Source organism: Scleropages formosus, chromosome 7, assembly GCF_900964775.1.
Source record: "Scleropages formosus chromosome 7, fSclFor1.1, whole genome shotgun sequence".
In the NCBI taxonomy this organism is placed as follows: Eukaryota; Metazoa; Chordata; class Actinopteri; order Osteoglossiformes; family Osteoglossidae; genus Scleropages; species Scleropages formosus.
Window position 1 is genome coordinate 26,368,827 of NC_041812.1, and position 26,878 is coordinate 26,395,704.

Consider the following 26,878-nt stretch of genomic DNA (forward strand, 5'->3'; position numbering starts at 1 on the left):
TCTGCATTGTTTATCGAATACTGCTTTTTTGTTCATCTTTATCTTGGGTCCCAATAAATGTCTCACCACTAAATCAATAGTATATATAAGGAACTCGGTATTCCATTAGAAACAGAGATGTTAAATCCGATGGACAGATATTTTAATACAGTGGGGCATGACATTGGTGCTCTCTGCTTTATGGGTCTCGAACTGGTACAGTTATCAAGAAGAGGGGGTAACAGGGACAGATGTCCTAACACTGTTTTTTGTAACCAAGTTCTTTATCAGCTGTGTTTTCTTAACCGTTTTTCACCAATGGATCTTCTGTATTTTGGTTCCTCATCAATAATTGTTGATGTCTCATTGACTACGTTCTAATTTTTGATTGTCTTTTTTTAATCATTGCTCCTACCTTGATATTTTATTTTGATTATTGTTACAACTTACTGTATGATCCTCATCTTATTGACTTTATCTGTGTGTTATGGTTACCCTTTAAGTTTTGGTCTCAGCTGATCCAAGAACAATGAAGAATGTATGTGTCACTCCTTGAGTAATGTACAGTATATGGACACTGATGAAGGCAACTAGCTGAAACACATCTATGTTGTACAAATTATTTATGTCTCTAATGCTGAGTGTGCTGTCCCATCATTTTACTCTACACTGAAACCATATACATTTATTTTACACTTTAACACAAAAATCAGCTTACCCTGTGTTCCAGCAGGAATTGAGTTTGCTGTAAATATCAATTTATTAATAATATGAGATATGGAACACTGGATAAATGAACTGGTAATCCCACTGGGAAACATCCCTTCTTTTTAAGATGGTAAAGATTGCGCTGAGAGTGGCACCGTTCTGTCTACTGTTGATCCACTGCCTGAGAGGCCTGGAAGAAACTGAGCCCACACCCAGAGATACAGCAGATGGGGTGACTGTAGGTTATGTACAACGTCGCCCACAGCACTCAGCCTGTACTCATCGACCTCGAGCCTCAATCACAATCCATGAGGTGGGGGATTCAACAAGAGCCAACACACAGTGCAGGTAATGAAAGGAGGAACTGTTTGCCCAAAAATTTTCCCTGCCCTTGTGACTGATGTATCATCTGGAGTTAACTTAGCACTAGAAAAAGCATCGCATAGTTGGCACAACTGCAGCATCACTTCAAGAGGTACCTTCCAAAGGTCCCATCACCCAGATATGGCTTGTTGGAACTGCTAAAAATTCAACACCATAATTAAAAAGGATGGGGAAGCTGGTGGAAAGTGTTCTCCTAATGAAAGCTTGTTTTTACACTTCCCCCAAGGTAAGCAGTCTAAGGAAGCAAAGGTCCACCACACCCTGTTCCCCAGCCGGATCTGCCACAGAGCTGCCACATGACTGCAATTAGACCTTCACCTTTGAAAGCAAAAGCCCTACAAGTTCAGTAGTCTCATGAAAAAATCCTACTTCCTCATCCAGTGGATATATTTCTCTAATGTTAATGATCCTTTCTGAGATTTATTCCAGTTAATCATCGTGTCAGCAGCCAGAAACCCCACCCTGGTTGCTCTTGTAGCATATGCTGCGAAATTCCAATTGGAGTTTTAGCTTCTCTTTACTTAAATAAAAATCCTATGGTTTTTTTCTGTTCTCTTTACCAAATGTGAAGGAATCCCTTGCAGACGTCAAGGAATCTTTACCTCTAACATAAGGTCCTCTCAGGTAAATTAAAAGCTTATCCTGAAACACTGCTACACTTACATGACATTTTTGTCCAAAGTGACTTATAATTATTAACTCTTATCTAGCAGAAGCTTTTGTTAAAAGCGACCTGCGTTAGATGTGCTGTATCACACGATACTTATCCGCCTATTTATATAGCAAAGCAATATAATGCAGTCATTCATTCATTCATATACACACACTAAGGACAATTTAGAGTCCTCGTTTCAACTGAGGCACATATGTTTAGACTCAAACTACTAAAAACTAAGTGTCACAAAATACAGTTGAAGATATCGTTGGCTAGTCTCAGAGCTGAGGTGCTGTACTACTCACCCAGGTAACTGCGGCTCTTGATCATCTCTGTGACGTTTATCTTGGTGGCACCTTCTGGAATCTCCACAATCTTGTGGTATCCCAGCTTGGTTAAGGGATGTGTGAAGATGCCCGAAACCACTTTGCAGGCCGTGTTATCTCCACCACACACCCCACAGCGGTCCACCACCTTACCTGAGCCCAAGTATTCATCACAGCCCAGGCTCTGTCAGAGAAAAAAGGGAAGATACAGGGAGTCACAGAAGTAACACTCAACCAGACTGGATCGAGATGGTTATTAACGGTAACTTGTAGACATGTAAACCTAAGGCTGTGTGCTGAACATTTTGGTGGTTTTCCAGTTTTTAATGTACAAGTGCTTACTTTTAAGAGATACTTTTTCCTCAAATTGACTCACAAAACACAGAGGACAATAAATGCATTCAGCAACCAATAAAGTTTGAAATACATGAAACACGTGAGTATATATCTGTCATCTGATTGGCATCCCACAACCACTGTAAAATGAAACCTATTAAATATTCAGTGTAAAACTGGTGATTCCCTGCTTATTTTATGAGAACATTCAGGATTATGGAGTTAGAGTGTTAAAATTCTAATTTTCCTCAAAGGACAGAAAAAACATAAAGCCTCACAGGCCGTGTATTAAGCAGCACAGATATAAATTGAGAGAATCCTAGTGTAAAGCACTGCGTCTGTGAGCAGATGCTGCAGGAAATGGAACTACCCAGAGCAGGACTCCCATATTTCATTGTCACAGCCAGAAGACACGGCGCTGTCAGCATCTGACACACGTGGAGAGCATGCCCACCCATCACAGATGAAACTGAGAGTTACACAGGTCTGTCAAGAGATACAGAGAGCCACTGCTGACAACCCAGATATGATTCATGGAAAGTCTCTACCAGTTTTGGGCAGCTGCCAGTCCGACTACGTCTCTGAGAAGTTATGGTGTTACTTTGAATGCTGCATTCCTGTAAAACCATTACATTCCTAGATGTTACACTGTCAAACATAATTTTATGATAATGCTTATGCATCTCTTTCTTCTCAAAAGAGGGTTACATTTTCCTATTTAATTTATGCACTTTATTCCTCAATTCTCAAACGTACATAGTTTTTAAGTAATTCTTTTTGCAGTCACTACTAGTATAAATGACGGAGCGCTTCCTGCCATACTGTGGTTTCTCTGGCTCACTTTGGAACCCTGCCTGCCAGTTACAAATGCTTCATGGGAGCTGTCAGTGAAACATTCTTGTTGTCCCTGGACCCATTTCACAGGAAAAACTGCATTTGTAGCTACCACAACTAGAAACAAAACAAAAAGTAAACTGTACTTTCTCCTCTCTTTTTCTTGATCAAACGCAGAGCAATTCGTGAAGTATGTGCAAATAAAATTTTATGTGCTTCTTGTTTTCAGCTTGTTCTTTATCAGGTTTCTCTTCTGCAAAGCAATTCTTCTCTTGCCTAACAAAAACTTCTTTTTCATCTTGTGATGTACAGGTTTTTCTAAAATTTCAACATTTGCAAAAAAGAAGCCCTTCCAAATTAAGGGGCTTATTACATACTCCCTGACTCAGTATCCTACAACCACTGTGGACACTTACATGCTTGGACTCGGACATGTAAGCTGGTTGCCGGACAAGCCCAGTGCTTGCCTTATTCTCACTTTCCTGTACATACTGCACCTAACACAACAGAAGCCACCTCTCATCTTTTTAGTGTATTTGTTTACTTAGACTGAGTGCTAAACCAAGTTAGAGACTTGGGTAACAAACTGCTTTTACAGTTTTCCATGTTCAAAAAGTTATTAAAAAAATCATAAATCCAGCTCTCTACTGACACCCTACTAATCCCATGAAGGGCCAGTGTGGTTTCAGTGACTTGTCTTACCTTGACATGAGGCTGCTCCATCCACTGTACCCCAGTAATGTGTGGGTTCTACTCACAGTGCACATCCTCCATTGCAAGAGCACTCCCCAGGGCAGGAGAACAAACCAAAAAACAGGGCTTCCAAGCCGCGCCTGTTCTGCTTCTCTTACAGCATTGCTCAACCCAGTGTAGCGCTGGGAACCCAAAGCAAAAATCGGGTCGCGAAGGACGGAAAGATTTAAAACAAGTTTAACCGTACATGTTAGTTACCAGTTTAAACTGGTAATCGAGAAGACACCCACTTAAATCTTTAAAAACATCTGTGCCAAAATAAATAACTTGATGGATTAAAAAAGTGGAAAATACAGAGTACACAGGATAAATTCAAGCCAAAGTCAAAAAACTATGTTCCGAGGTTTGACTGATGCCACTAATACAATCCTCTCAGATGTTTCTTCCTCAGCAGTAACAGATGGATAAGTGGCAGTTATAAGTTTGTAGTAATGTACTGAACATACAGGTCTTTGCAATGCAAACTGGTGAATGATTTCAAACTATATAATACTGGCAGCCTTGATTCAACCACATCAAAACAGCAGGACATGAAGAATCAGAGAGTGGGGTTTAAAGAATCACTAATCAGCCCGTTTCTTAATGTGGCCTTTAAGAATCCCTAAGCAGGGGCTTGTAAGTAGCTGAGCACTCAGGATTTTTTCTTGTTTGCAGACTGATCCACATAGCTCAGATCAAGGTGTGAATTAGGGCTGTCATTTACGTCATTTGTGACCAGTGGACTGCTTGCATCTCCAGTCAGCACTTTGCCCTTCACCCCAGTACTATACACAGAGGTAGAAAGGCTGTCAGCTGGGGAACACAGATCATCTTCCCTCTGGTTTCTGGCAGATCCAAGGGACAGTGTGCAGTAAGTTAGGAATCTGATATGAGTGAACTGGGAGGAGAGAGGCCGAGGGAAGAAAAATCATCTCTACAACAGCAAAATCTCTAAGTACATGATGAAAAATAAATGCAAATGTGTTTTTTACATGGAAGCACCAGAAATGGAAGATGTCCTGGATGCATTTCAGGTAGAGAGGCTCCTATCTGCAGCTGATTGCCCACAAGGGAAAAGGCTTCCAGGGACTGTATGTTCTTATACAAATGGAATGGGCTGTGTTTCACTGCCACTATTTGCCATTCAAAGCATGTCACATCCTGCATGCAAGAACACAGTGAGCAAGCAAGAGATGGCAGAGATAATATTCAAAACCAGCTCAGTCTGAGTATCAGTACTAGGGACATTTGGATTCTTCTGCCAGCTTTGCATAGCATCAGTAAATACAGAAACTGGAGATTGCAAATTATGACCTGCCTACCAGGATAAAGATCAGCAGCAAGAAAGAAGCAGGTATGAAATCAACAGCTCCCATTAAATGTTCTCTGTAATGCATTTAAAGATATTATTGTTAACACAAACCCGACACGTCAGCTTTTCAACACCAACTACCTTAGTGTCACCACAAATGTAACACCATGATTATAAGGAGGAGAAGGTTACAAAAACCAGTCGGGCTGGAAAACATTCCTTAGTTCTCCAAACACTTTAGAATAGAACGTCAAAAGAGTTGAAAACAGATGACCCATCTAGCACATTGCAGAAAATCACATTGCTTTTAAATGACTATATGTGGAGAATATACCTGAGAAGCTTTAAAAACACTAAAACATGGAATATGAACATGTTACAGCCCTAAGATTCCTAAAGATTTTAATGAAAAAAGAACAGCAAAACACTGTTTCGGCATAAAATTACTTCCGCACGTTAAAACTTTGAATAAACTTTCCATTCCAGCCATACACCATGGTCATACGGTTCTTGGTTTATTCACCAAATGCATTACTCTCTTTTCCACCAGTTATAGCAAGGTACCACTTTCTGGGGTCAAGCATAAGTATTGGCATAAGTCCTTGACACAAAGGCTGTAAAAAAGGTCTCATCCATTGAATATAACCTTCCCATGGTGACTAGTAGTAGTAGCAGTGTTCAGTTAAAGCCCAGCTTAGCACTTCCTACTGAAACTGCCGGTGGAATATCAAAAGGGTGAGGAACCTGCTCTGTCAAACACTGCACCTCCTGGTACTCTACATTGCAGTATACTCAATGTGTCCTTTTCCATCTGCTGTATTTATGTGATATTGGCTGGTATTGACTGAGAGTGATGTTCACCAGAGTATCGGACCCCAGTTGTCCACCATGCCTTTGGAAATGATCGGCCAGAAAAGGTGCTTCATCAGGGTGCTGGAGCTGCAAGGCCCAAGCAGACAGATTTAGGAGTGCTCAGGATTACCATAGCGTCTACAGAGAGGTGCAGATTCCCTTTCTTGCTGCCAGCAAGAACAGCGGTCTGTCCGCTCGCCTCTGCGGGCTGGAGGGCGGCCAGCGACATTCTCACACGGTCTGCTTCACCCATTCAAGGGCCCTCCCAGGGACTTGTTTGGGAACAAACCTCCACCCGTCAGTGACCTCTCAGGAGCACCTCATGGGCAGCCCCTTCACCTTCACCTCCTCTTGGCCCAAACACTTGCTGGTTAAAAGAGCCAGCCGGGAGCTACTGCTCACTCTTCATCTGTTTTCACTTGTTCACATTAGATTACATCTCTAATATATGTACAAATGTGAAATAGAAAAGCTCATTTTTTCCCACCAGTCAAGAAAAAAAAATCCTGCACAGTAGCTTGAAAAGGGAATTCTTGAAAAAATGGATTTAACAAGGGAACATTAAGATGAAAAATGAACCACTGTCTCTTGTCTTAAAAGGAGAAAATACACATAAGACAATCTAATTTGGACATATTTACTGTTTCAGGAAGGTTTCAAAGATGATCCTATTCCATTCATAAAAAGCTTGGTGCGAGTTATGCTGAACTTATGGGGAAAAAAAACACATTTAAGTTTGGGAAAGAGGTTTGACTTCTTATAAACAGTATGTAAAAATGAATGCAAAGACAATGAAATTAAGGACAACATCCTGACGCACCAAATTCCAGATGTGGAGAGACGGACAAGTAGCGCAAAGTATTTTATGCATAGTGCTGTGACCTGCAATTTAATTCAAGTGTACAGTTGCTTGTCCTTCAAGAAAAATCTTTTGTTATCAATGGTCCACATGGACTTCTGTACAAAACAGCACAGCACTGAGGCTGAGGAATGGACTGAAATCCAAAGGCTATTCACTCAGCAGCTAAGAGAAATAACGCCACACGAATCAAAACCCGTGTCCAAAGCCTCCTGATCTCTCCTCTTCTTCACTGTACTTATCCGGGCTGGATAATGCATTAAAGTTACAAAACACAACGTTATGAGGAAAAAAACAGCGGTGCTCAGCTGCTTTAAAGTTAACAGAGCATTCAGGAGTGCTTGTCAAGAATTATTAGAAATTATTATTAGAAACGAGTTAGCGAAGCTGCTCTTAATTAAAATTGACAACCGTGTTAGCTTCTGAAGATAAAAAAACATTTTAGGACGATGAGTTGTGGGGAGATGTGTGTGTGCTGCGCGCCGAAGCTGGGTGATGCTGGAATGCCGTCGGCTATATTATCAAGGCCTGCTATACAGTGATACTCCAGCTCTTCTGGAAAAGCCATGATTGCATTACTGACCCTCGAACCTGAGAACACAGTGACAGGATCGCCCTGGCTGGTAATTTATATGGGAGATGGCTTTACAGCAAGGGGGGTGTGGGATGGAAATGATATTACTGAAAACCACAGAATCCCACAGACTAGGCAGAGCATAAAGTAGGAGGATATAAAAGAACCCCTTGCTTTATTGAAATGTCCACAGAGGGCTCTTTAGTGAAACACTAAACCCGCAGAAATGTTCAAATCTAGTATACCTTCCTAATTATGAATCTGACATCATCTATATTATCTGAAATATTTTAAAATGTTTTATTTCTTCAGGAATTGATTTTATCCAAAGGGATTTACATACTGAACCTTATAATTTTACTCGCCGCTTGTTTGTACAGCTGGATATTGATGAATAAATTCAAGTTTAACTTCCTTTCTCCAGGGCACAGCAGCAGTGCCCCCCCTGGCATCCTGCGGCCTTTTGGTGTCCAGTTCATTTTGCAAAACACAGCGCCACATGCAAGCCAAAACTCTGCTCTGGTATCCGACTCCAAAGACAAAACAGTTTTGATTATTATGTCTCGGAGCCAAAAATTTCCAGGGACAAGAATGGTTGTATTTTGAAAGACAAACAGCTGCATGAATGGGGAGAGGCTCCACAGGCGAACGTGGGCAGCATGCGTTGACACTGGTCAAACAGCCTGACAGTAGCTGGCATAGGCTGCAGATCCTGACAGCGCACAAAGAACACACATCCTGCTCTAAGCAGGAGCACCCTTGGTGCTGAGAGTTAAGGTTAGTGTTAAGGATAAGAACCCTAACCCTAAGGTGGTAGGACGTGGAGGTAAGCCACCACCGGCTCACAGAACCAGGGCAGACCTGGCAACTCAAAAACTTCCAGGCCTTCACGCAGTACAGAGCACACTCCTTTTTACCTTACTTTCAGATGAGGAAGTTGAATGATTTACGACCAAATGTTTTTGCAGCTGAATGTAAGTTTTTAGTAGAAAAACACATAAAAAAGCAGAGGGACAGAAGTGCAGTAAAGCGCTCAGTGTCACGGACCACCACCGACTCACTGAACACGAGCCACTCGCTGCTCATCATGTTACCACTTTGCTTAGCAAACATTCATATTTACAGACCCGGAAACTTCTCATTCTAGCAGTTTACACAGCTGTATACAGACTGACAGGACTAAGCACTGTTTTCTAAAAACACATTTGTTCACAGGGCTAACATTACCTACCAGGTGTTCATAGAGGTGACAAAAGACAAACTGTTAAAGAGCTGCTGCTAAACTATAGACTGAAAGTTTCCTTGATTAGCATGTTTTCAACGGGTGTATATAGCTAAATATAATTATCTGATTTACCTTAATTTAGCTTGCTCTAACATATAACTGTTGTAGATGGTTTGGTTAAATAACGGCTAATATAGTAAGATTTCAACAACAATCACTACAGAAAAATACAAGTTGTTCTAGATTTTATCTTTTCTTACTGCTGAGTGAGTGAAGAAATTGCTTTTAATACAGCATAAATTTTTCCGTACATTGTTTCAAGAAGAATTAAGAAAAACAAGACCATTCAATTCAGATTTCTCACTGTAATACTTAACATTTCAAATATTTTTGATTATTTGGCATGTCTTTCTTTTCTTATAAATTTTGATTTTCTCTACTACGAGAGGTCATTTCAAACTCACATTGTCCCTTTTATATGTAAAGGTTATTCTTGAAAGTCTTCATGAAAATATAAGGCCAGAGGAGGAGGGGAAGTCAATAGTAACCACACACACACACACACACACACACACACACACACTCACACAAAATATCTACAGCCACTTGTCCCGAGCAGGGTCACAGCGAGCCGGAGCCTAACCCGGCAACACGGGGCGAAGGGGCGGGAACACACCCAGGACGGGATGCCAGTCCATCACAAGGCACCCCAAGCAGGACACGAGCCCCAGACCCACCAGAGAGCAGGACCCAGCCAAACCCGCTGCACCACTGCGCCCCCCCAATAGTAACTTGTTCTGATTTATCACACACAGCAATTACCTCAAACCCCAAGAGTAGTGCTGCAATATAAACACAGAGATTATAAAATGCTCCAATATAGCACACACTATATTATTTCAACATTAAGAAAAATCCCTAAGGATTATTATAATCACAAGAGAATTTGTGAGACACTTAAAAGGCTGACAGGAGCTGATATTTAATTTAGGTATGTAATTCTGATGTTATTTTGCACCAAATTAAACATTACTGAGAGTTGTCAAATCACTGCTAATTCTGATTCATTTTCATTATTTCCCAGTTAATTTCAGATGCATATATTATGATGTACCACAGAAGTTAAAGTTTCATGTTGTGATGTTTCATTTTTACCATTTGATCTCAAGTGACCCCAAGATAACTGATAAAACAGAAAAACTGAAGTCACGCCCATTTCCTCGGTGTCAGTAGGCTAGCTGACATAATGATGACTGCATTATATGATGTGCAAGATCATTTGCCTAAGAGTGACAATGAAAATGTGCATCACACACTCATCCCCTGCATCATCCGCAATGAATTTCAGCTTGAAACACTTGCTCAGAAAAACCCGGCCACTTAGCAAAAATCACCACGAACCCCAAAAGTATATCTGAGCATAACCTACAACAGTGAGAGCACTCAACCTACAGTATTTACAGCACAATGTGCAAAGACTGGCCAGACAGAAAACAAAAGCATTTAAGACATAAATAATGATTTATTTTTCATTTATTTCTGCATCTCAAGTTAATTAAAAGAACACTCCCTTCTTAATGCAAACTGTAAATCGCTGCAACAACTCACAAAAATCCTGGCATTCTGTTTCAGCCTATTCAGCATAAATTTGAACACGGCAGAAACTCAAAATAAAACTTAAAGCAGTCAAACTCCGTAAAACCAATCCAGTTGCAGACACAATGAGAGAACAATATAATATTTGAGGTGTGAGCAATGAAAAATAATCCCCCTGAATAAACATCATCATCATTTTCTGAGCTGCACATTTCTCCTAGGGCATATCAAGCTTTCTCCCCTGTGCAGAAAAAGAGAAGCCGATCATACTTACCTGCTGCCATGGCTTCCCCATCACACGTGTGTGGAGGCACACAAGAAGAGGAAACACGAGGGCCGAAAGCATTCTGTTACACGACCAGAACGGCTGGAGAAAAGTTTGGTCACATATTAGACCAAGCTTCTGTCGACTCTCCAGCTCTCTCCCTCTATCCCGTCCTGAACCACAGTCAGGCCTCTACTACTGCACTGAGCACGGGCTTGTAAACTGAGCTTGTGGTGGAATGGGTGGGTGACTGGATGGGTGGTGGGGGGGTTGACTCTGCCTTTCACAGGAACGAGAAAGAGGGAGAGAGGGAAACGGAAGATATGAAATAAGGGAGTTCACTCAAAAGAAGATCCATCGGCTATCAGGGAAACATCATATGATTAGGTCAGCAGAAACAGTAATGGTCCTTCAACAGCCTCGTACACGTGACCGAGTATAGCAGTTACATGTATTCCACATTAAGGCTCCTATAGCCTCAAATTTCAAAGGATATTCCATTCTGACGAAATTGACCTGCTTATTTGAAGCCGGATGTAGTGGTGAGAAAAGAAAGCTCCTGGATCCAGTTCAGCACCGATGCAGCAGAGGCACATTAAAGGAATTAATTATGAGCCACGTTGTGGAAGCTGGAAATAGCAAAGCAGAGCCAGAAGCCCATCATATGGTTTTCCTATTGCAGCACTATTGTTTCCACAACATTAATTCTTAATTCATGCTGTCCTGAATCAGCACACACAGAGGTAAAAAAAGTGCTCTATGTGAAATGACAGAAGGTCCTCTCGTTTATTAAATCATACTACCAGGATGGGTAGTGGGTTAGGGTATGAAGTGGCAGGGTCACTTCAAGTGCTTTGCATTGTGGGATTGCCTATTTGGAGCTGGAGGCAATTGCATGCTTTTTCTGTGCAAGTGGAGCATTAGGGCACCGTGCCACCAGCAAAACGCCCACATCCAGCTGCTGGAGGATCAGTCATGACCTAGAGACAGGTCGTGTTTGTGAGACTGACCACTGATGTCTGCATCGGAATGGACACACCTCGCCTCTTGAGCTCAACATTCTGACAAACACATGTGTTTTTCAACTGGCAAACATTCCTAGGAAACACATCTGTCTATTATATGTCCATAATGGCCATATTGTGAAAGTTCTCATGGGGAGCAGTAGGACTTTTGAGAAGAACAGTCTACAGAAATCTGTCTGAAACCAATCGCTACATCAGCCTGTTACAACACAAGATGTAGAAGACTGACTACAAATGAACAGGCTTATGACTCAGAGAGAGAAGGACCTGTCATATCAGCACTTATTCCGAAACATTATATTACCCTCTGTATTTATTTTCTAAGAAGCAAATCCTAACATGGCTAATTCTAAGGAAACGGAACATTTCATCAGCCGAAGTCAACTTGGCTGCAGCAGAGCTGCTGGCAGAGGCTTTTTCTTCATTTGTCTAGCTTTGGCCAGAGAGGGACTGCCTGCTGGAGAGAGTTTCCAACATCGGCTGCCACTGATGATGGTGGGTTCTATAATGCCTCTCAGCTCCTCACCATGTAGTTATACCACAGTTGCTAATATCGGTCAACTGCATAGTCCCATCAGATTTTTCTGTTCAATGCCACTGCCTCCAGGTAGGGAGCAACAAGAGTCTATAATAAAAAGTATATAATGCCATCCACGATACAAAAAAATGTGTATTAGGACGTGTAGCAACAATTTTTTTTTTTTTTTTTTTTTTATTATAAATTAAGCAATACGTACACTCAACAGTACTACAGCTTTCTGTTTGTTGAAGAGTACAAACTTCATTGTAAATATACAGCCCTACATTGATTTACATTTGCGTACATTTCGGAAGGTATTTTCAGACTAGAATTTTCTAAGATGACTACCTATATTTCATTATCCATTTGGGCTCCTGAAACGTGTTATTTGACAAGGTTCTGATTAGAACCAAATACTGTTCCTTCTTCAAACCTAAACCACAGGTATATGATAGTTATATATATTCCTACTTCAACTCATGAATTTTTTTAACAATTTTTTCACAGGCTGCAATAACTTTCATTTAAAAAGAAAAGTAAATAAAATACAAAACTGGAAAAATCCAGGTTTGGAAAGTATTCACTCGTAGCCTTTCCTTTCACTGAAAAGCACACACACACACACACACACACACACACATTTTCAGAACCGCTTGTCCCATACAGGGTCACAGGGAACCGGAGCCTACCCGGCAACACAGGGCGTAAGGCCGGAGGGGGAGGGGACACACCCAGGACGGGACGCCAGTCCGTCGCAAGGCACCCCAAGCGGGACTCGAACCCCAGACCCACTAGAGAGCAGGACTGCGGTCCAACCCACTGCGCCACCGCACCCCCCTTCACTGAAAAGCATAGTCTCAATCTGCTGCCATGAGAATTTGAGCAATTTGTTGATGATTAACCATTAGGACTGAATTCACATGTCTTTGAAAGGTAAAATACACCAGTGTTTTTGAGATCACCCTGTAGGTAATTCGAGACAAAGCAATATCAAGACAAAAGAGTTTCCCCAAAAACTGAGAAAGTCACACACACATCAGATAAGGACTATAAAAGATCTCAAAGGCATTGACAATCCCATAGAGCACTGTCAGACCAAATATCAGGAAATGGACGACACACAAAACTAGCCAGAGCTTCAAAAAACTGGTTGTCCTTAAAAACTCTGCAAGAAGAAAATCGGTCAGAAAAGTAGTCAAGATGACAAAGGGTCAGTGTATGTTGTGTTCATTCGTTTCTGATTTGAAATTGAAAAACAAAATACGAATTACAATGCCTTAATTTATTCTTTGCTTTAAAATTGAAAAACAAATTATGAATTAACTATGTTTAAAAACCATTTTTTGCTCAAAATGTAAAATACTTAAAATATGCTTTGTTTATTATTTCTTGCCATCTTTATTTCTTGAAGTTATTTCGTTTGAAACTGTGCATAATCCATCAGTGGCTTCATTGAACATGCTAGCATCGCTCCGAGTTATTGATCATAAGTTAATATGGATCACTACGTGCTTTTCAAAAGCTGCAAGAGAGTGACAGTAAATGGGGGGGGCGTGGTAGCGCGGCAGACTGACATCCCGTCCTGGGTGTGTCCTCTCCCCCTCCAGCCTTGCAACCTGTGTTGCTGGGTTAGGCTCCGATTTGCCGCGACTCCCCGCTTGGGACAAGCGGTTGTTGGCAATGGTTGGTTGGTTGGAGGAACAGCAAGGGAGGATGACATGTCCACCGAGAAAATTGGCAGGATTTTTCATGTGCTACTTCATAAAAATCTTATTACTAATTACATGCAGGTGTTAAAAGCACCATGAAGTTCTAGCTGGCTAGTGGTATTACAGCATGATGAAATGTGCGTTTCATTCATCATATTTGGTATTGTGAGATTTTGATTTCTACACTTTGTATGATTAAATGAAGAGAAAATTAAAAAACAAGTCCTTTTCTTTTTGTCTGTGTGCTCAGAAACAAAAAGTCTCTCTCATTTTTCTGCTTTCAATATTAAATCAAAAAATGAATGACGGCCTCATAATTTGCATTTTGTTTTTCAGTTTTGAATCAAAAAACAAATTAATGTAACATACATGAACCCAAAAAGAATACGCTTGCAGCATGTCACAACAGCAATAGGAGAAACTTTCAACAGATTCTCAGTCAAATGATGAGATATTCTACCAATCTGCTTTATACTGTAGAGTGGTGAGAAACTGAACTGAAAACTGAATTTGCAAAAAGTTATGTAGGAGCCTCTAAAACAGGGGTCACCAACATGGTGCCCGCGGGCACCAGGTCGCCCGCAAGGATCACATGAGTCGCCCGCAGGCCTGTTCTAAAAATAGCTCACCATAGCGCCACTTACCAGTAAGCTGCATCTAATTTTTTTTGTTGCTATTCTTTTTAAATCACACTTGCATTGGTGTAAATTTGAAAATGACAATATTAAAAAAAAAACTTTAAAAAATATTTCATATTAGATTAGAGCTAGCTGGTCTCCACGGCAACCGTTGCCGTAGAGAGCAGCTAGCGGGCGCAGTGAAGGGGAGGAGATGATTTACCCCCGAAAACATGGCAGAAAAAAGAAAGAAAACATATCATTTTCACAGTGAATGGGAGGAAGAGTTCTTTTTTACCACTGTGAAAGATTCCTGCGTGTGTTTCATTTGCGGGGCGACTGTGGCGACGGCAAAGCGGCACAATGTTGAGAGACATTTCAGAACGTGTCACGCAAGCTACCATGCTAACTACCCACCGGGCAGCGCATTACGAGTGGAAAAAGCCCGCGAGTTAAAGGCAGGTTTGTGCAAACAGCTGTCTTTTTCCACGAGACCGGTGAAAAACCCCCAAAAAGCAAACTGGTAGCCCTTCACATTAATCGGTACCCAGGAAGTAGCTCTCAGTTTCAAAAAGGTTGGTGACCCCTGCTCTAAAAGAACACAGAAAACAGTTCTGTTGTCTGATTAAACAAAAAATAGTTATTTAGCCTCAATTCCAAGTGCATGGCTTGGCAAGAAAAAGCACAGCTTATTACTTAGAAAACACCATCCATACCCTGAAGTGTGGTGGCGACAGCATAATGTTAAAACACCTCTTTGCATCAGTAGAGGTTGACAGGCTTGAAAAAACAGAGGCTGAAATGGATGGAGTAAAATATTGAGATCCTAGAGCAAAACCTTGTACTATCTGCAAAAAAATGTGAAACTAGAACAGCTTAAACAAGAGACTGACCCCAAACACAAAGCTGTGAAAAGATGACAGAACTCATTTAAATGTCCCAATCAAAGTCCTGAGTAAATCCCTTGTGTTGGACACTGTTGCTCCCCAAGTAACCTCCAACAACTGGAGAAAATTTGCAAGGACAAGTGGGCAAGTATTAAACCTATAATATATAAAAACTGGTTACAACATACCACAAAATTCTTGAATCTGTAACTGTGCCAAAAGAAGCAAGTACCAAATACTGAATGTCTAAGGTGAATACTTTACAATGTTTTATATGTTTCACTTACTTTCATCATTAAAGTGAAGGTGGCCCATTGAAATGTTAAACGTGTTTTGTTAACCATATAAAATGCAAAAACAATCCAGTCCAAATGTATGGTGTTACATGGCACATTGTGGTAGAAGTCAGGGGGTGAATACTTTCTATAGTCCCTGTAAATGTATTGTCTATACAGAATTTATTTTTTTTTTAAATCTGAAAAAAAAATTCCTGTTTGGTTTCAATGTAATTTTTTACCTTGTTTCAGACCTACCTCTTTAGACCAGTGTGCGTTGAAGCTGAACTGTTGCTGTTTCTATGAGCAGCATGGAACTGCAAAATTGTGTACCGAGGGGAGAAAGCAGGAGTATGTGCATATGGGATACATATTAGCTGCAGCAAGGCCAGGCATGCAAGTCCCTTGATTGTTTCCTTCAATGTGTTTGACTAAAGGCCCTAAAAGGAAGCAAGAAAGGCTTTTAATGAATAAAACATGTAGTATATGTGGAGGACATGTGGGGATGGGAGGAGGTAGACTGACATGCCATCGTTATTTTTCTTTGCACTTGCAGGGTCACAAGCGCGGCTTTCAGACACTGGTACCACTACAGTGGGAAGAATCTCTGAGTGATGTAGGAATGACTCCCACCATGACCTGGGATTTGCTACATATTAAGTGCAAGCAGTGTGGTCTGGCTGATATTTACCTTTATTTTTTTAGCTGCCACTTTCCTCCACAGTGACTCACAATGTTAGGTTATAGTTACACATTTTTATGGCTGTTTTTTATTTTTTTTTTTTTTACTGTAGCAGTTTAAGGTATGTACCTTGCTCAGGTATGCTGCAGCACACAGCAGGAGGTAGGATTTGAACCTGGGACCTCCATGCCCAGTTGAACTTCAACATCCAGAAAGAGAGCACAGCCAGAAATCATTTTACTATTTATAATTTCATTGCTTAGATGACAGTTTAATCCTAAGTAATTTACAGTTTAGGCAGGTAAATATCAGCAGACAGCACCCCAAAGCAGTGCTCAGCAGTCAGGCTCATAGTCAGTGCACACATTGATCATGAAGATATTGCAGATCCTACTTCAAAACAAGCAAAGCAGCATCCTTGTCTTTTGTGTACAGCCTTGTCTCCTGGGAAACATAAAACACAATAATCCAAGTGAACACAGAGAGCTGTCAAACCAAACAACCAACCCAACAGAACACCCTGGTTGGGAGATGCCAGGTGAACTAGAGAGGAAAAGGTCAGACTAAGACATTTAACACCAACAAGTCTCCCAAACAAGGTTATCAACATTGCTAGGCTCCAAATGCCAGGTATCTTACTCTACCATTAGTACTCGTTGGGGTTCATTACCACAGTCACAGGCACATAGTGGAACACACATAAGTGGATGAGAAGTTCTGCAACAATATGTCACCAACCATGACTGCAGACTGGAGAGTTACATTCAAAGTGACAAAGGTAAGATTCCTGGAGAAATATTTGAAATTCATCAAATTTTTCCTTAAGTCCTTCATTTAAACCTGACAAATTTGCTTGGATAGTTGCAACAAGTAGCTCTGAATACTAACCCATGGAGCTTGCAGGGAGTGTATGTGTTTTCTTGCAGGGAGCAGTGGAATGGCCTCAGTTTAAACCTGCTGTCTGTATCATGCAGTATTTCCATAACAAACACTCGTGTCCAGGGTAACTCACAAAGCCTATATTTTGTCATATTTCCCATTTATACAGCTGGAGATCAAACTGAAACAATTCAGGCTGAGTTCCATAGTCTGTAAACATACTCCTCAGGACAGCGCGTCACACCTGTCAAAACAAGATTTTTCTTTCTGCACCAGATATGATTTGGAAATGGATTTAAAACCAGTTAAGATGTGCTAAAAATCACAGTGTTGTGCTTTACCACATAAGATAAACAGAAGGGTTAAACAGAGCCCAAATAGGTCGGCTGCAAAGGTTTGCAAAATTGGTCCAGCTGATTCACCTAATGCTAACCGTAGTCATTTGCACAAGTCTACATCCATCGCCCTGCTCAAGAACAACAGAGAAGTACACTTGTTCCTAGTATTATGAACAACCCAGTTACAAATTTCAAAGATACAAACATTTCCCAGTTCATTTATTTATTTATTTTTAACTGCAATTCTTAACCATTTTACTTCCTATTGCATTTTCTAAAAATGTGACTGTTTCAGGGCAAAAAAATGGCCTGAATTTCTACTTACTGCTGTTAGTGGGCAGCAAAATGCACTGAGACAGAACAGAAACTCGAATGGCCAGGGGGAGGGGGGCAGCTCTACGGGTCGATTTCAGTTGGCATATTTTATTATTGCTTTATCCAACACTTTTACAGGAACAGGCCAGCAAAGAATTGGAGACATACGTGGATGATTATTGCAAACTGATAGAGACCAGATATGGAAAAATGCTGAATAGGTGATTGTGGATATGATGTATTTTTAGTTTTAGCCATTAGTAAACTTCAATGTTCTGCAAAGCCACATACATGTAAAAAAAGTACTTCCAATAAAACATAATATAATGAAGCGGTGTCCGATCCATCTCCCATGTTGCATCCTGCATGATACCCTATGTTTCCAGAACGGAGAAACCTTGACACCGTACATTGCATGAGCTGTTTACAGACATAAAGTACATAAAAGTCTTCACTTTAGCTTTGAGGTCTGATTTTTATAACTGTGTGATTATGCTTTTACAGATTTTGACGTTATCAGATGGACCTATGAACAATTTCAGTTACGAACAGGCTTTCAGTCCCAATTGTGTTTGTAAATTGAGGAACAAGTGCACTCTAAATCAGGGCAATGGGCTCGTATGCTGACAGCTCTCATGGCCTTCATTCTGGGAGGTATTGTTAAACAATTTTCTCAGTCTGTTTAACCGCATTCCATTTTCCTGTCTTGTTTCTGTCTTTTTTGTGAAGAGGATACATGGCTGTTGACCAGCACTATAAACACACCCCACTTCAGGGATTACAAGTTCACCTGTCAGCCTGCTGAAGACTATAAATGTAAAAGGCTTGTAAACTCCCCACCTGGTCGCACAGAACCGCCTTTGGCCAAAAAAAGGGTTGCACTGTTTTTGTATTCACTTTAAACTCTGCCTCCTGAGCCGCTTCTCAAAAAAAGTCTCACCTCCTTACAGTCAAAAGAGTATTCCTTAGCGTCGCCAGTTTATTTATAGGCACCCGGCTCCTTAACAAAACTGAAATCACAGGACCCTGTTGACAAAAATGCCTTTTCATTCTCTAGAAAACAGCAATAATGTGCTAGGAGTCGACAGCTAGGAAGTGCTGTGGAAGAGCACTGCTGTGATCTCACTGCAGTGTCCACAGGCCATATTTCAGCACGCTCATCTTCATTTTTTAAACGCAGAGAATGCATAAAACAGACACAGCAATGTGGGTGAGGAGGGGTGGCAGACCACAGGAAAATCTCAGGTGGGGAAAGCAAAAGGCCACCAGGGTCCTATTGACAAAGAGAGGCAGAGGTGGGGGATCAACCAGGGAAGAGCACTGTGCTGAGGAAACAAATCTACACTTGGAGACATTACCAATACAAGCTCTGGGAAGGGGGAGCGTGGAGAAGGTACACACATGGGGGCAGGAAAACTGTATACAGCCACCTTCAAGTTGAGCACAACATGCATCTGCAAATTGTGTCATCATACACCAAACACAAGATATGATGCTTGCATAGGTCACATATTTGTCACAATCATTGTTTAAGGCTTGTTGGGGGGAGGGACTTCCCAGGAAATTCTAGATTTATCACAACACAGAGCAGATCTTAGTACATTTGTTCTGAGTCTTCTCAGCTTTCAACTACTTATCCATAGCCTTTGTGCAACAGTACTGCAAAATAAGAACAGCAATGAAAATTTTTCGAAGCGCACCCTTATTTTCCATTGGCACTGATTACTACTGTTTATTGCTGTACACATCTCATCTTGCTTAAGTATGTTCACCTATAGATGCCCATTGAAGAATTGCATGTAAATGTGCAACCCATCTCTCTAGCTAAAGTGCATATTGTGTGTACAGAGGGAAAGTGCTCAGGAAAGCCTCGCCCACGAGCCCCACCCACACCACACCCCTTTGTTCAAGTCCCAAGATCCCTCCATGGGAATTCCAGCTGTGAACGTGCTCAGCTATTCACGGAATCCTAACACCCTCCCTGCCCTCTGCCAAAACAACCCTGCAAGCAGCTGCAGACTTGAGAAGGTTGCCCCAGATTTAGACAATCAAACATCACTCACGGCTGGATGGGGTCATCGGACGACTCTGTCACAAAGCCGGGGGCTTGGTTAATGGAGAAAAGGCGCCAGTACAATCCACCAAGCCCTCCCACTGCTATATTGGCCCTGCCAGCCTCAATGAAGCCTCAATGAAAACAGGTGGTGCGTGTTTTTATTTCGGGCGGTGGGACAGCTGCTGGCTGTTTGCCAGGCACTATTCACTGGACCGCCAATGCCTGCTGTTTAATCAACTGTGATACGCCGCTTAATTGCAATGAATCGACTCACTTGTGGCACTGCAGCACAGCTGGAGAGGGACAAACTTCAAAGAAAAGCAAGACCAATGAGCCTGGTGTGTACAGTACAATAAACAGTGACCAGTGCGACAGCTCCGCTTCAAGAGCCCGCCTGTCTTGCGGTATTTTTTGTGCTGACTTACACTGGCATTTAAGTCAGGAGGGAAGGATCCAAACGCAGTATTTAATATTGAAAACTGATAGTCGGAACATTGCTTAAATCAAACAAAACTTTAAATTAAAAAAATCTGTGCAAAATGCTCAGTCAGGACAGCTTGTGCTGTACAGTCACCCAAAACAACAGCACTATGCCAAATAAAGTAATGTTTTCTAGGAAAAGTTCCAAAGTGGAACTCACTGTAATGTCCATATGGTCAGGTATCCAACCAGAAAATATGAAATAAACACATCACTCAATATGTTTTCACTACCTTTCAACTACAAGAATACTTGAGAAAATATGAAGCACCATGGCACGGTGGTCCCCTACCATAGTAAGTTTGACTGGTTCCAGCATTCACAGCCTCACTCTCCCACCTTCACTCTGCTGTGAGTTTGGGCTTTGCAGCTCTGCAGCTCCAGAGTGCAGAAATATTGCTATAAAGTCAAGGTGGTGACCACTGTGTGAAAAACAGCACATCGCAGAAGACGTTCACTAAAAAAGACATGGTTACTTAAAGTGTCGACTTGACAGCAAAGCTGTTGAGCCGTAAAGTCCAGCGCGCTGGCAAACAGGTCGATTAAGGCCTTGTGCTGAGAACCATCTGAGCTACAGCTCTCAAAGCCCGCTACTCCAGGACCACAGACGCAAGCAAATGCTATGGTGTGAAAGGAAAGTCAACACTACGAGCAAAAAGACTCACACATTCACACACAACACAGGGCACAAGGCTGAAAGGAGGAGGGGACACACCCCAGGCGGGACACCAGTCCGCCACAAGGCACCCCAAGCAGGACTCAAACCCAGACGCACCACAGAGCAGACCCTGGCCAAACCCGCTGCACCACCGCACCCCCTGCGAAAAGACTCTAGAAGTAAATATCAGATGAAAAGCCTGACATCTCAAAACCTCAAGAAACCTAAAAAGATCTTTACGGTTGTCTTTGGAAGTGGGGTGGAATGAAGGTGACTACTGAGAAACAGTCATTTTTGTGGAACTACAGATTCCTGTATAAGAACCCCTTTATGATCACAGGTTTACATCCAGTTCACAGCATGTTCACAGTTATGCTCTGCTGTCCTCTGCTGGTAGCGAAAGGAAAGATGTGAGACAACATTGTGCCTATTCACTCTCAAAGACCGAACGCCATTCGTTTTCAGATCATCTGGAAAAGTTTGGCAGTAATCCAATGCCTAATGGCGTCCTATGGAATGAGTCAAAAGCTTAAAAAAATTGTGTTGTCCAAACCAGTAAAAGCAATGTTATTATTTATAGACTATTTACTTTCAATACATATTATGACAACAGTGAAAATAGCATTCCCTCAGTATGATCCAGAGCTTGGATAACAGATAATACTTTTTGCTTCCTGCACTTCCCTGTAAGGAGGAAGATGAGAACAGGCCCCTACCTGACACTTCCCCGACACACACACCGACATGTTGCTCCGACCACATGGTGTTCCATCAATCACCTTCTCCGACTGTCGCACATAGAACCGGAAGCCAACAGCCCGGCAGTTCAGCTCGCAGTTCTGGTCCCCCTGGACTGTCTCAGTAAAAAAATAAACAATAGAAACAGGTGTATTCTTGACAGGTGGATTCTTGACATTACAGACTGTTTCTAGAATATCTACGGTATATTCATCCCCCATTATTTGGTCTCCTGAGATTATTACATACCACTTATCATTGCTCAGAAGGGATTTTCAAGTATCTGGGCAGCTGCAACATTAAATTCAGTATGATAAACTCAGATCACAATGGAAAATTTCACTCAGCACATCTGTTATGGAAAGCATGAAACACACTGCATTGTGGGAACAGTGTACCCACTTTCTCATTTGCAGTCTGGCACTCTGTGGTCTTGATTCTGTACTCACATTTGTTGTGCATTCTTCTGTTTTACACCATTTTGTTTAAGTTTTTTAATTATTCATATATTTAAATTGGACATATAGCCTTCATCTTCATCAAGCCGCTTCACATACACTATCACAAGTCTACGTTATGAAATCATTATGACTATCTACTGGGCTTTTGTAGCTATAATGTACCACACTCTTAACAAAAGCTAACCAACAGTCAATGTTTATGCATTATTTCAACCTTTCATGCAAGAAACAAAAAAGAAAAAAATAAGAAATCAATAAAAACAATGTCAATGCTCTACAAACAAGTTGACTTTGCTCAGACAGTCCAAACAAGGGCCATGTATACAGAAATTATGACATCTAAAATTAACAAGCAAGTGGTTATGGCTGGGGGTGCAGAGGCGCAGCGGGTTTGGCTGGGTCCTGCTCTCTGGTGGGTCTGGGGCTCGAGTCCTGCTTGGGGTGCCTTGTGATGGACTAGCGTCCCATCCTGGGTGTGTCTCCTCCCCCTCCAGCCTTACGTCCTGTGTTGTTGGGTTAGGCTCCGGTTTGCCATGACCCCACATGGGACAGTGTGTGTGTGTGTGGTTATAAGGGCAAGAATTTAACTCGGTAGGAAACAAACTCTAATTGTGAAGGACTGTGACGCCGTGGTGGCTCTTGTCTCACACTGCTCAGGCGGACAAAATATAAATTCAGGCCTTGTAAATTCCAAGACATGTTTTATAAGTGGGGGGTGTGGTGGTCTGGTGGTGTGGTGGGTTCAGCCAGTGCCCACTGCGTGGCAGGTCTGGGGTTTGAGCCCTGCTTGGGGTGCCCCGCAACAGACTCTTGGGTGTGCCCTGTGTTGCCGGGTAAGGCTCCAGCTCGCCTCGAGATAAGCGGTTGTTGACGATGGATGTTTTATAAGCCAAAGTAAGTGTATTACCAAAAAACTCCTTGTAAAGTAGGATTACTTATAGGGCATATCTCAAAATATAACTGTATTAGAGTATATTTGTACTTACTAGAAATAAATACCTCTCACAGTGCAGAAACACCACATTTCCATGTAATAATGAGATTCTATAGCAGTGGAAAACACACTAGGCTTAAAGACAGGTAGTTTGCTTACCTAGAACTATCAGTGAGATCAGTGAACGGGAGCTCATTCATTTGAATTATTAGCCATTTGGCTAGTTAGACAGTTCATCTGGATTATAAGTGAATGTGGTTGGACCCTGAGAACATAGGATTTAAGGCACTTCTCTAGTGGTTGGGGTGTGATGCTCTTAGCTATCGAACTGACTGAATCTTGACTGCCAAAGTAAAGCTAAGACCTTTCTCTAATAATAAAGCACCATGTTTCTGCCAATAAAAAGAAATCATTTGATTTATTTGGCCAAATTAGCTTTTTAGTTATTTATTTTTTATAAAGAAGTCAAGTTGTGCTGTGCCTTTGTGCAGCGCCTACTGTCCTTACGGAGTTTTAAAAAGTTCAGAGTAAGCTTGAAAGAATACAAAAATAAACCATAAAATTAAGTCAGGGTAGAGAGTCATTGTGCAGATGTGCATCATTGATGGGAAAGGGAGGTGTTGCCTTTAAAATGCTGTCATGGTGAACAAATGATGGGACACTCACCATCACTGAATGGTTCCCATTCGTACAGACGGCCCATGAATGGGTGGCTGTTGTAAGAGGAGCACTGAACCTGACGGATGTTCCTGCTGGTGGGAGGGCAAGGCTGCAAACAGATTGACAGACAGATTATTGTACATTATGGCTGATAGCAGTTCTTAGGACTGTAGAATACAGACTTTAAGGTGTACAAACGGCACCACATACTCAAATACTCACATGCATACTTCTTCCCTCCTAATCAACTAGTGGTTGACAATCCAGTTTATATTGCCCCTATTTTTGAATCGCCCCTACTAGCAGCTGAACATTAACTGCTTGCTACTCTTTGATAGTAGATAAAGGACAACAAAATATTTTATGCCAACAAAAAATTCCATTTGTGGCATTAAATTCAAGTTGTGTGTCAGTACTGGGTCAGGACTGCAATTCACAGCACTGGATGAACCAAACAGCATTTTGCACTAATCTAGTAAGCCCCAGGACCAGGGAAGTCTTACTTTCCCACCATGATTCTTGACTTAACCCAGCAAAGCTCATCTTCATGATATCACCATGGCAACATACCCACCATAGCAAGCTTTTCACAGTAAACATCTGCCTTGCTTTCTTAATGATGAAAAGCTGCAGGAGAGTCGACAGTGACATAAACGAGAAGCGCTTATAGAAAGCACCACATAACACAATTAGCATTCTTACATTAGAGTTACAAAGTCTGTGCTGCTTCTGTGTCCCGGCACAGGATGTGGTTGGGAGCAGGTTGTAGGGCCCACCTTGGGCAGAGAGTGTTGTGGAGACCTGCATTCTTGGGTGAAGGTCCTGAGAAGATCTGTGACTTTGACTAGGTCGGTACAAGGGCACCCTAGCTGGTTCAGTCCTGGAATGTAGCACTGGTGGTCGGTTAAGGACATTGTCATAGCTGTAATATGGGGTGCGTTGTCTGTAACTTTGCTGCTGCCCGCTGTAAGGATTTGGAACCAGAGGGCCTTGGGCAACAGCCTGTCTGCGGGACCGGGGACTGCCTTCAATGCGGCTGGTATGCCTCTCCAGGGGAACAATGTAGGGCATCTTTCCATAACCATACTTCCCTGGAGTAATGCGCCTGTTGCTCCCACCTCTGGAAACAATACACACCCCTATTAGTTCAGGAAATTATAGCTGTATCTGCATACAACGAATATGTTACAGGATACAAACACTTGAAGGGAAAAGCCAGTTGTCCTGTTTGGTCAATACCCTCTCAAGGTGGAATCTGACATATATACAGGTGGTCCCCGATTTACGATGGGGTTACATTCCACGAAACCCATTGGAAGCTGAAAATATTGTAAGTCGAAAATGCATTTAATACACCTAATACACAGCTCTGCACAGCAGGTTGGGAGATGCAGATCGCTGCCGCTCTCCGGAATCGCAAGAGAGTATTGCACTGCATATCGCTTGCCTGGGAAATAATCAAAATTCAAAATTTGAAGTATGGTTTCTACTGAATGTCTATCGCCAGCTCTCTATCAAAAAAGTCGAAAAAAATCATAAGTCGAACCATCGCAAATCAGGGACCACCTGTATTTGAAGCAAAGTTTGGTGATTTACAACACTGTAAATCATTTTTATGAAAGTGACAGACCATGTAAGACAAGAAGCCTGGAATAAATTGTGCTTAAATTACCACTAGTTTAAGGTTTTCCCAAACAAAAGTCCCATTTATCATAATCGAATTAAGAATGGATTTTAAAAGCATCTTTAAAAAACAATCATACAAAAGGAGACACCAGGTATCAGCACTACTCATAAAATAAGAATGTGCAATTTTATGTTAGGTTAGGCTTCATTTCAGACATTAGGCAGCAACTAAAGACTTTTCAAGGATTAAAACCCATTCATCTCTTGCCAAGAAACATACATCATGCTGTTAATAACGCAATTTTTACAGCATAGATGGGTTGTTACCTGTGGCTAGCATGGGGATCTCGCTGCTGGCCTCTGTGCTTGCCACGCCAGCCTGACTGTCTGCTGCTCGGGGCCGGCACCTGCCTCATGTCACTGTGCAATGGGACTGAGGGCCACAGGGCTGAGACCATGTGCGAGGGCAGGGGCCAGGAAGCCACCCTGGAGGGATTAGCACCTGGGGAGCTGTAAGGTGGCAGGCAAGGCCGGGTCTGTTCCTGAACCCCCAAGCCACAGGAGCGGGAGCAAGCTGACCAGGGTCCCCAGTGTCCCCAGGAGCCCAGAAAGCTTCCCTCCTTAGCATCTGGACGCAGGTTAATTTCTTCTCTCTTAGGAACCTGTAAACACACAGTAGTGTCTTATTGAGATAGAATACAGTGTTAGATATAATGCATATAATGCACATTTTACCTTACAGGGTCATTTTAATATTACATATATTTAGTAATTTTATTTGCATAGTACCTGACAGTTTACAGTATACTGTATAGAGTTAGAGCATAAGTTAAGCAAAGTGTTCTTTACTGAATAGTACTACTTTATTGACAGAACGCATAAACGTCATCATCTGAGCTCATTTCACACTGAGGTATGACAGGCAAGCAGTCAGAAAGTAAGCAGTAAAAGAAAAAAGAGAGACTTGTCTAATGATAGAAAAAACACAGCAATACCAGATATTGTTTTCAAGAGCTGCTGCATAATTTTTAATACATATTTTATAGATACTTTAAATTGTGTGCAGTGATACCCAAAAAGCCGAAGGATGGACTCTACTGAACACACCCCTCTCAAGTCAAAGACACAAACTGGGGACAATGCATTCTGGAGGCACTCCATAATGTAGCTGCCAAGAGTCAACATTGATTAAACTGCAAACAAACACCAAAAGTGTTATTAAAATACCGGAACAATTCCCTGTGTCATAATTCTCTGGCATTTGTAAATTCACAAGTGGTCTCAGTGCCTCCCAAAGTACAAAAGGATAAACCCCACAGAACCTGTAAATGGCACTGGCACTGTTGCAAGCTGTGAAACCTTTCTGATGGCATTCACACAG

At 41.8% G+C, this 26,878-nt stretch overlaps 1 protein-coding gene across 1 annotated transcript in view; it reads right to left on the bottom strand.

Annotated features, from left to right (window-relative positions):
- LOC108926204 (thrombospondin type-1 domain-containing protein 4-like) overlaps positions 1-26,878 on the bottom strand; it is a 38,499-nt gene that overhangs the window by 5,945 nt on the left and 5,676 nt on the right. The window contains exons 4-8 of the mRNA XM_018738785.2: positions 25,825-26,159; positions 24,574-24,991; positions 23,878-23,980; positions 21,795-21,931; positions 2,032-2,236 (exon numbers count right to left, since the gene is read on the bottom strand). Coding sequence (XP_018594301.2) covers positions 2,032-2,236; positions 21,795-21,931; positions 23,878-23,980; positions 24,574-24,991; positions 25,825-26,159 — 1,198 coding nt within the window. The remainder of the gene's footprint in view (positions 1-2,031; positions 2,237-21,794; positions 21,932-23,877; positions 23,981-24,573; positions 24,992-25,824; positions 26,160-26,878) is intronic.